We start from the raw sequence: 11,352 nt of genomic DNA, 5'->3' as shown, positions 1-11,352 counted from the left end.
GGACACGGGCTCTACACGGAGATTATAGAATCTCACAAATATGTTAGGTGTCGCCCAGCCCGCAGCTCTACAGATGTCTGTTAGTGAGGCACCATGCGCCAGCGCCCAGGAGGAAGCCACACTGCTAGTTGAGTGAGCTCTCACCCCTAGGGGGCATGGCAGGTCTTGAGCCTGATAAGCCAAGACAATCGCATCCACTATCCAGTGGGATAACCTCTACTTGGAGACAGCCTTTCCCTTCTGCTGGCCTCCGTAACAGACTAAGAGCTGGTCTGAGGTCCTGAAGCACTGAGTTCTGTCTACGTAAGTGCGGAGAGCACATACTGGACAGAGCAGCGCCAGGGCTGGGTCTGTGTCCTCCGGGGGCAGCACTTGCAAGTTCACCACCTGATCTCTAAAAGGAGGGGTGGGTACTTTGGGCACGTATCCAGGCCGGGGTCTCAAGATAACGTGAGAGTTGGCCGGCCCGAATTCCAGGCACGCTTCGTCAACTGAAAATGTCTGCAAGTCCCCGACCCTCTTAACTTCCAGAAGAAAGGAAAGTACTGACCCGATCGAGCATTTCCAGGGGTCTTCTCGACGTGAAGAACACCAAGTGACGAAGAGGTTCCACTTCAGAGCATAGGCGTGTCTGGTAGACGAGGCCCTAGCCGAAGTGATGGTAGCTACCACCTGAGGTAGCAAGGTACCTAAACCTTCCGGGACCCATCCAGAACCCACACATGTAGGTTCCAAAGATCGGGACACGGGTGCCAGAGGGTGCCCCATCTCTGAGAAAGAAGGTCCTTCCTCAGAGGGATTGGCCAGGGAGGGGCTGTCGCTAGGAGTACAAGTCCGGAGAACCAGGTTTGGCTAGGCCAATAAGGCACAACCATGAGGACCTGCTCCTCCTCCTCCCTGATTTTGCACAATGTCTGTGCAAGAAGGCTCACTGGGGGAAAAGCATAGTTGTGCAGGCCCTGCGGCCAGCTGTGTGCCAGAGCATCCGTGCCAAGGGTGCCCTCGGTCAGGGAGTAAAACAACTGGCAGTGGGAATTGTCTGGAGAGGCAAACAGGTCTACCTGAGTGTCTCCAAAGCGTTCCCAAATCAGCTGAACCGACTGGGGATGGAGTCTCCATCCCCCGGGGCGAGACTGCTGTCGTGAGAGCTCATCGGCTGCACGATTGAGCCTGCCCGTGATGTGAACGGCACGAACAGATGCTTCTGACTCCACAAGAGGAGATGGCGAGCGAGCTGCAGGGGGGCGCCCTTGGTGACGAGCAGGCTGAGGTGGCTGAGCCGGCGGCAGTGTGGAGGTAGCAGAGGGCCGCCGGGGCAAAATATGTTTTATGGCCTCAGACTGCTTCTGGGCGGCAGAGAATTGCTGGGCAAAACTCTCAACCGTGTCGCCGAAGAGGCCAGCCTGAGAGACCGGGGAGTTGAGGAGCTGAGTCCGATCAGACTCCCTCATGTCCGCCAGGTTCAACCATAGGTGGCGCTCCTGGACCATCAAAGTGGACATCACCTGACCCAGTGACCTTCGTCGCCTGGAGGGCGTGGTCGGTAGCAGTGTGCGCCTCCTGCAAGACTTCCGGGTCAGCACTGCCCTCGTGCAGCTCTTTGAGCACCTTGGCCTGGTAGACCTGGAGGGTGGACGGGAGCTTGGGAACACCAAGCCAGGTGGAGGCGCTCTGAGGACACAATTGCATCGCAACCGAGCGCTCCACTGGGGGTATCCCTGCATACCCTTTGGCAGCCCCGCAATCAAGGGCAGTGAAGGTGGAGGTAGCACCAGAACGGTTTCGGGCAGTTAAAGGTGCCTTCTACGAACTGGTAACTTCCTGATGCACCTCCGGGAAGAAAGGAACCGGAGGGGGGTGCTGGCGATCAGCGCGTGCCAATCGTCCAACCTCGAGTGTTCGGGACAGGGTGGAGGATTCGACTCGAGCCCGATGCTCTCAGCTGCCCGGGAAAGCATGGCTGTCAGCTCGGGATCAGACTCGGGCAACGCTGGCGTCCCAGAGGGAGGCAACGCAGCTGAATCCTCATCTCCCGAGGACTCAAGCCCGCCTTGTGATGCGACGATCGACATTCGGTCATCCTCCTGAGCCCCGAATGAGATGCTGGGATCCTGGTGAGAGGGCCCAGCAAGCTCAACCGGAGGCTCCACAGGCCGCGGTGTTTGTGAGGGGGGTGCGGCCCGAGGAGGTTGTCTCGTCGGGGAAGCCCACAACGTAACCCTCAGATCACCCTGGCCACCAGCCAAAGTAGCCCTCTTACGCTCGGAAGAGGAACTAGATTGGGGTGTGGCAGAGGGGACTCTATACCGTTTAAGGTAATCGAGTGTCGATTTTAACGCCGAGATGGTCATGTCCCCACAATGAGAACATGAACCATCCACGAACGCAGCCTCAGCGTGCTGAAAGCCCAGACACGTGACACAGCGATCATGGCCGTCACGAGGAGCCAAATATCGACCGCACCCAGAAACGCACGGGCGGTATGACATCTTTAAAAAGACGCAAACACAACCCGTGTACTCTTTTAGAGGAAATAGCTCTTTCAGAGATGCTGAAGCGCTCAGGGGAACGCAGGAGCTGGAACGAAGAAGCAGTAAGCTCTTCAACGAACCGCTGAATCACGCTGTCACACCAACACCACTGAAGGCTCATTGCAAAACACTCCGGTGATACCAGCAGAGAGATGTGCTCGGCTCCGAAGCGAAAGTTGAATGCGAGTTGCTCGCGCTGCTCCTTATATACCCACACAGCAGGGCGGAGCTTGCGAAGCAAATTCCACAGACCAAGGTACTCAGCGTACCATTGGCTCGTTCTGTTACCACTCGAAGATGATTGGGCTCTCGGGCAAGATCCCATTTGTCAGTCTGTTCTGACGTAACGTCGAACGTGACCGACTGAAAGGGAGATGTATGTATGTATGTGTATATATATATATATATATATATAGATATAGATATATATGTGTATTAGTGCTGGGCAACAATTAATCGCATCCAAAATCATTTATATTAATTGTATATTTATTATGTATATATAAACACACACACATACAGTATATCACGCAGTTGCTGCAGATTTGTCGGCTGCACATCCATGATGCGAATCTCCCGTTCCACCACATCCCAAAGGTGCTCTATTGGATTGAGATCTGGTGACTGTGGAGGCCATTTGAGTAAAGTGAACTCATTGTCATGTTCAAGAAACCAGTCTGAAATGATTTGAGCTTTGTGAGATGGTGCATTATCCTGCTGGAAGTAGCCATCAGAAGATGGGTACACTGTAGTCATAAAGGGATGGACATGGTCAGCAACAATACTCAGGTAGGCTGTGGCGTTTAAACGATGCTCAATTGGTATTAAGGGGCCCAAAGTGTGCCAAGAAAATATCCCCCACACCATTACACCACCACCACCAGCCTGAACCGTTGAGACAAGGCAGGATGGATCCATGCTTTCATGTTCTTTACGCCAAATTCTGACCCTACCATCTGAATGTCGCAGCAGAAATCGAGACTCATCAGACCAGGCAACGTTTTTCCAATCTTCTATTGTCCAATTTTGGTGAGCCTGTGCGAATTGTAGCCTCCGTTTCCTGTTCGTAGCTGACAGGAGCGGCACCCGGTGTGGTCTTCTGCTGCTGTAGCCCATCTGCTTCAGGTTTCGACGTGTTGTGCGGTCAGAGATGGTATTCTGCATACCTTGGTTGTAACGAGTGGTTATTTGAGTTACTGTTGCCTTTCTATCATCTCTAACCAGTCTGCCCATTCTCCTCTGACCTCTGACATTAACAAGGCATTTTCGTCCACACAACTGCTGCTCACTGGATATGCACACACACACACACATACACACACACACACACACACACACACATATTTTACAATTGAGTTAATATATGTTATATATATTATATAATACTTTGTAGATGCTTGGTTTCGGTTCATGGCTGATAATACTTTATCAAAGGCTTTTTATATCCCTATGGGAAAAAATTAACAGAAAAAATACTTCCAGAACCAGCGCTGCTGAAAAAGTGGGCTGGCACTAATGCACTCTATTGCTGCTATCTTATGGGATTGACAGGTTGCTGGATAAACCATGTATAATGAACTCTGCAATATTCCATAAGAAAATAAGAAGTGTGAATTTTGATTCCATCATGTTTTAAAATAAATTGCATGCAGAGTAGGGCTGAACGATTAATTGCATTTGCGATAATATCGCGATATGAAATAAAGCGATTTTTCAATCGCAGAGGTTGCGATTACACGCGAGAGTAAAGAGGTGTGTTCGACTTGAAGATCAGATCGGTGTATGACATCAAAGTACGGCGAGAGAAAGCATAAGGAGACGTCCACGCTCTCTTATAGCTCTCGCAGTACTTTGATGACACACCCATCGGTCTAAGCAGCGCTGCTTCAAGTCGAGCGCGGGCCATCAGCAGAAAAAGAAAAGAAATAAAACAGTAAACAGCCAAAGGACGTAATTAGAATGGGAGATGGATCAGTTTGTGAAAGGGAAGAGAAAAGCCGTAGATGAAGTCGCACAGACCCAGGCAGGTGCTGGTCATTTAAAAGCTAAATGCAGAAAATATGACGAGGCATATCTTGCTCTCGGCTTCACTCACCGTGTCTATACCGGACGCTACAGTCGTCGCGTCGCGCCGCAACAGCTCTATACTGGACGCGACAAAGCGACCGTTGCCAGTCATTTTAACTTTGTGTCAGTACGTCATAAATAGAACAAAGTGTACACAGCGTCACTGATTATAATGGTTCTACAGAGCATAAAGAGCTAAAAAATAATTGCATATTAAATCGCAATCGCAATATTGGTAAAAAAAATCGCAATTAGATTATTTTCCAAAATCGTTCAGCCCTGTGCTATTTGTGTCATGTAGAGTCAATGTCTATGTAGAGCGATCCAGATCAGTAATTTTTTCCGTGATTGTTAGCATGCTACCAGTGTAGGCCGTGAGGCAGCTCAGGAACAGAGCTTATGTGTGTGTTTGAGTGTAAATGTGTGCGCAGAGTGACATATAGTAGATCGGCACAGCTTGTGTAGTGACAGATGGTGAAGCACCTCAGTAAGATTAATAGCCGGATTTTCTATTCAATCGGATCTTCCTGCAGTGAAGGGAGGGTGTGGTAAAAATACTCCGACCAACTAATCTGTGTGTGTGTGTGTGTGTGTGTGTGTGTGTGCCTGCACCATTGTGACTTTAGTACATTTGCTAATGCTAGATGTTCTGTAATTACTGCTTTAATTCCAATCCGTTCACTAACATTATTGTGACAATTTTTTAATGCCTCATGTCTGTCACCTCATCTCATTTGCTAAGTATCCATGACAACAGGTGCAACACTTTGCACTAGTGTGCTTGTGTCAGCAGTGCGTCTGATTGGGTAGCAGAGGAAAGGGTGTGAACCGTCAGTGGTGTGATACGGCAGATGGTCAATCATCTCATAAAATCACTCTATAATTTACTCAATTCTGTATTTTCTCTCTTTTTTATATTTTAAATGTAACTACTTTTTTATATATTTAATTAGAATTTTACAAGTGAAATATCTGAAACCATATTTTTACTAAATATATCATTTAAATATTCAAAATTGGGGTCAGTAAATTTTTTTTAAACTTTTATTCATCAAAGATAAATTACGCCTCATTCACACGGGGCGTCGGCATCAACGCCTCTCGTTTACTTTGAATTGGAGTGACGTCAAGCGTTGCCGAAATGAATTGTGGGTCTGTCGTGTCGCGTTGGGTCTGTTGCTCACGGCAGAAGTTGAAAACTTTTCAACTTTTCAAGTACCAACGCGGCGTCAGCCAGTCAGATCGCCTTATGCAAATACCTTGGTGCAGACGCTAGCCAATCGCGTTCATGCAACACCAGAAAACTAATGTGATTGGCTTTTGTCACTATGACGGTCGCGTCAGCACCAAGCTTCAGAAACGCCCTCCATCAAGCGTTGACGCCGATGCCCCGTGTGAATGTACCGTTAAAATTGTGTAAAAGTAACAGTGAAGACTTTTAAAATGTTACAAAAGATTTATATTTCAGATAAATGCTGTTCATCAGAGAATCCTAAAAATATTTACAATTTCCACAAAAAAATATGAAGGAGCGTAACTGTTTTCAACATTTATGATAATAATAAAGGTTTGTTGAGCAGCAGAGCAGCATATTAGAATGATTTCTGAAGGATCATGTGACACTGAAGACTGGAGTAATGATGCAGCTTTGCCATAATTTTCAGCCATACACTATATTTAGAGTATATGTGGAAATATTTGCTGAAATATTCAGTTTTGATCACAGGAATGAAACTTTTACTCGGATATTAACATTTGAACAAATATTCAAATAAAAACAGTTATTTTAAATTGTAATAATATTTCACATTATTATTGTTTTTACTGTATTTTTGATCAAATAAATGCAGCCCTTGGTGAGCGTAAGAGACTTCTTTCTTTCAAAAACATTAAAAATCTTACATACACCAAACTTTCGATGGATAGTGTGTATCATTTTGAAGAGTTTACATTTCTTATCCAGCTTGCATTGTGCTAAGCTAATAGGCTTAGCTGTCTTGCATGACATTTCCTATTATTATCAATGTTGAAAAGAGTTACAGCATCCATTTCAGCTGTTGAAAACTGCTTCATATTTTTGTGGAAACCGTGATACATTTTTCCAGGATTCTTTGATGAATAGAAAGTTCAAAAGAACAGCATTTATTTGATGAATGTTTTCTAACATTATAAATGTCTTTACTGCCACCTTTGATCAATTTAAAGGGATAGTTCACCCAAAAATGAAAATTCTGTCATTAATTACCCACCCTCATGTCGTTCTGAACCTCTTCGTTCATCTTCGGAACATAAATTAAGGTATTTTTGATGAAATCCAAGAGCTTTATGACCCTTCATAGACAGCAAGGGAACTACTACATTCAAGGCCCAGAAAGGTAGTAAGGACCATGCCTCAACACACCTGCCTTCATGTTTCTAGTATGCCTAGTAAGAGCTTGATTAGCTGGTTCAGGTGTATTTAATTGGGGTTGGAGCTAAACTCTTCAGGACACCGGCCCTCCAGGACCGAGTTTGGACAGCCCTGTTATAAAGCTACGAGAATACTTTTTGTGCACGAAGAAAACAAAAATAACGACTTTATTCAACAATTTCTTCTCTTCCGTGTCAGTCTCCGCCTCCATTCATGAGAGTACCACGATGCATGCGTGCGTGTTCCTCTGCTTGGAAACAAGGCACAGCGCATGCGTGTTCTGCGTCAGAATACCGGCTCCTGCGTCAGCAGCATCATCACACGTATGCGTCGTAGTACTCTTGTGAATGCGTGTCGAAGACTGACATCAACCACTGATGTCACATGGACTATTTTAACGATGTCCTTACTACATTTCTGGGCCTTGAGCGTGGTAGTTCTCTTGCTGTTTATGAAGGGTCAGAAAGCTTTTGGATTTCATCAAAATATCTTAATTTGTGTTCTGAAGATGAACGAAGGTCTTACGGGTTCGAAACAACATGAGGGTTAGGGTTAGGGTTAAAATCTGAAATCTGTGAGTAATTAATCACAGATTTCTTAATTAATCACAACTATCCCTTTAATGCATCCTTGTTAAATAGAAGTATTAATTTCTTTCTATTTTTAACTTACTCTAAACTTTTGAATGGTATTGTATTTTTGTTTCCACAAAAATATGAAGCAGCACAACTGTTTTCAGCACTGATAATAGTAATAAATGTTTCTTGAGCATCAAATCAGAATATTAGAATGATTTCTGAAGGATCATCTGACACTGAAGACTGCAGTAATGATGCTGAAAATTCAACTTTGCCATAATTTTCAGCCGTACACTCTATATAGAGCACATATAGGAATATTTTCATATATATAGAATTTGCCATCTTTTCTTCATGAGACATTTTTTGAAATATGAGCCATAATGCAGTGTGACTCATCATTATATATTAGAACAGGCGAAAAAAGCCCTTCCAAAAATTGGCCACTGATGAAACTTGAACTATAATATTACATTGATTTATACTGTATGTTGCTTGTAAAAACACAGTGAAAGATATTTATTATAAAGATCTATTGTACATGAGCATTTTTAAGACACCTGTTTCACGCTAGTTGCCATTCTACACACTTATTCAGTGTAACTGACTCTCTTTCTTCTCCTCAGTTCTTTGCCATCTTCGCGTTCTCCACCTGCGGCAGTTACTCTGGAGTGTTACGTCTGAGCGTGGAGTGTAAGAACCGTTCAGAGAGTGACCTGAACATTGAGGTTGAGTTTGGCTACCCGTTCAGGTCAGTGTCCCAACTGCCATTCCTGTCCAATCAGATCGCACAGCAGTCACAAGTCCTAAATTAATGTTGACAGTCTTCTATTCTTTAATTGATGTGTTTGATCCACCCAGTTCACACATAGTGCTGTAGGTCAGATGTACTGTCAGTTTTTTTACCGTACAATGCAAGTATTTAGATTATATAAGCAAATTAAAAAATAAATATATAAGGAAATAAAGGTTCGAAACACACCTTTAATTTAATTTTATTTATTTATTTTTGGAAAAACAACACTAAAAAAGGTCAGTTCAACTCTTAAATTTTCTTAAGAGTATATTTAGAATTCATGCAACTATGGCTGCATTTACACTGCAAGTTTTAATACACAGATCCAATCTTTTGACCATATCCAATTTTTTTGACCCGACTGTTTACATTCACTTTTAGACACGACTGGTATCTGATATCTGTGTTTACATAATTCCCACCCAAAATGATAGTCAGTGATCGCTTTACTGTGCACATGGTAGACCCTGAGGTTTTCAATGGCCGTGCTATTAAAATTATTTATATAATTCACGTCAAGTGGCCATTATTATTTGCCAGCATGGACAACAGCTGTTATGGATGTTCTGCAGCACAAAATCTGACTGAACAGATAAATAATGGAAAATGTTAATTTTCATTTGGTAGACTATTTTATCTTCAGCTCGTTAGAAGTGGAATTCTTTAGTGAAATAAAGTAGTGACAAGATATCATTTAAATGAATTCTAATGAATTAGGGAGAGAGAGAGCTAGCGAGCGAGTGTGAAGCTTGCGAACAAGTGAAAATTATTATGTCATTGCTAAGAAATATAATGTAGCTTTTAGTAGTGAAGCTGTTGTATTTATAAAATTCACGGGGCAGGGGTTGAAAACCAGCTCCTGAATGTGCAATTTCTTACCTAACCTATACAAAGTTTCCATCTCAATAAAATGCGAGTGCATGCACATCTGGCAAACGTGTCGCCCTCGCATTGGGAGTTCTGCGGGGAATCAGATATGTGTGTATAGACATAGGTCGGATGACCAGATATCGGATATGTATCTGATTTTAAAAGCACATTTGGAAGTGGCTCGGATCGGATGTGAAAAAAATTGGATCTCGTGCAGATTTTTGTGTTTACACGTGTGCAACAAATTCTGATATGTGTCGGATATGAGCAGAAAAATCTGATTTTTTTGTGCCAGTGTAAATGCAGCCTATTTCACACTTCAGACCAAACTATCAATGAGAGCAACGGGACACCTGATCAGAATGAATGTATCTCTAGAGAAATTTTAATGGAATAGTTCTGTAACAGACGAGTGCGGCAACGGAGTTGGGAATCCAAATGCAGGCTTTATTTGAAAGAGCATTGGCAGGGTCAAACACCAGCAAACAACAATACCCAAAGGCAAGACAAAATGAGTAATCCAGATAACAGGCACTGGTCAGGGCAGGCAGCAAACAATCAAAAACCAGGCAAACAGTCCAAAGTCAAAAAAAACTGGCGAGGCAAAGAACAAAACAAGGCAAGGTAAAACAGGGCAAAATACTCCGTAGTGTCGGCAGTAGCAAAACAAGACTTCACAAAGTGTGTATGTGTGTGCAGATTATATAGTCCCTCTGATGGGTAACAGGTGTGACAGTAATCAGTTCCTAGAGCGTGGATTGTCGGAAATAGAGTCCGGGAGAATACGGAGATAGAGACCTCTGGTGGTGAGAGGGAGGAATGACAGGGACCGGATTCATAAGTTTTTTCAACCAAAAATGAAAATTAGCCGACAATTTATTCACTCAAGGCAATCCAAGATGTAGAGGAGTTTGTTTCTTCATGAGAACAGAAGAGCATTGCATCACATTACATCAGAATTTATCATTACATCACTTGTTCACCAATGGATCCTCTGCAGTGAATGAGTGCCGTCAGAATAAAAGTCTAAACAGCTGATAAAAACATCATGATAATCCACAAGTAATCCACACCACTCCAGTCCATCAGTTAATGTCTTGTGAACTGAAAAGCTTCATGTTTGTAAGAAACAAATCCATCATTAATGTGTTTTAACTTTAAACCATTGCTTCTGGCCAAAATACAAGTCCATAATCCATAATAACGCTTCCTCCAGTGAAAAAGTCCTTACACTATTGTCCTCTCACATCAAAATCCACTGACATATTTGTTTTGGACTGTTTTCTGTTGTTTCATCTAAGCTCTCCTGATTAACCAACATTACGGATTTTAATTGAACGATGACTTTAGCCAGGTTTGAAGTTAAAAACAGCTTTAAAAAAAAGATTTGTTTCTTACAAACATGTAGCTTCTTGCTTCACAAGACATTAATTGATGGACTTTTGGGTGAACTATTCCTTTTAGCACATGGAGCAACAGTGGTCAATTCATGTATAGCACATGTTCGGTTAAGAAAACAACTGAAAAACAGCACTGGCGGACACAAAAACACTTTCAGTGTGAATGGTCGCATATTCACATGACATAGAAGTAGCAGAATTTTCTTTTACCTCTTAAAAAGCTAACATTTAATTTTAGGTGTTTGTAGGTGAATATCCACTGTTTGTTCTCTGTGTTCTTAAGTATCTCGATACTGTTTTACTGACTGATAAACCATTTTTTAGATGTTTGAATGAGAGAGCGGTCCAGACGAATGCGAGTCGATTCAGGCCGCTTTGTAAACTAGCTTGGCCGATTCACTGAAAAAAAGAAAAATTTCAAAATGATAGCCATCAACAGATATACACATAATAACTGCAGAAATACTGGCAGGGAAAACATTTCTCAGATCAGTCGGAGCATTCATGGTACGCACAGCTGTACAGCTGCAGGCGCCACTGCTTAAAAGTGTTTAAATTGTCTTTTTTTTCAAAGTGAATGTTTTAAAGGGGTCATATGATGCGATTTCAATTTTTCCTTCCTCTTTGAAGTGTTACAAGCTCTTGGTGTATAAAGAAGATCTGTAAAGTTGCAAAGACTAAAGTCTCAAATCCAAAGAGA

The 11,352-nt window shown here is 43.2% G+C and overlaps 1 protein-coding gene across 2 annotated transcripts in view; it reads left to right on the top strand.

Annotated features, from left to right (window-relative positions):
• Positions 1-11,352, top strand: part of LOC107678440 (synaptophysin-like) — a 43,106-nt gene that overhangs the window by 12,540 nt on the left and 19,214 nt on the right. For both annotated transcript variants that reach the window (XM_016473710.1, XM_016473711.1), the window contains exon 3: positions 8,213-8,337. In XM_016473710.1, coding sequence (XP_016329196.1) covers positions 8,213-8,337 — 125 coding nt within the window. The remainder of the gene's footprint in view (positions 1-8,212; positions 8,338-11,352) is intronic.

The sequence above is a fragment of the Sinocyclocheilus anshuiensis genome, unplaced genomic scaffold (assembly GCF_001515605.1).
Source record: "Sinocyclocheilus anshuiensis isolate Anshui unplaced genomic scaffold, SAMN03320099.WGS_v1.1 scaffold112, whole genome shotgun sequence".
Lineage (NCBI taxonomy): Eukaryota > Metazoa > Chordata > Actinopteri > Cypriniformes > Cyprinidae > Sinocyclocheilus > Sinocyclocheilus anshuiensis.
This window is presented reverse-complemented; position numbering and strand designations above follow the sequence as displayed.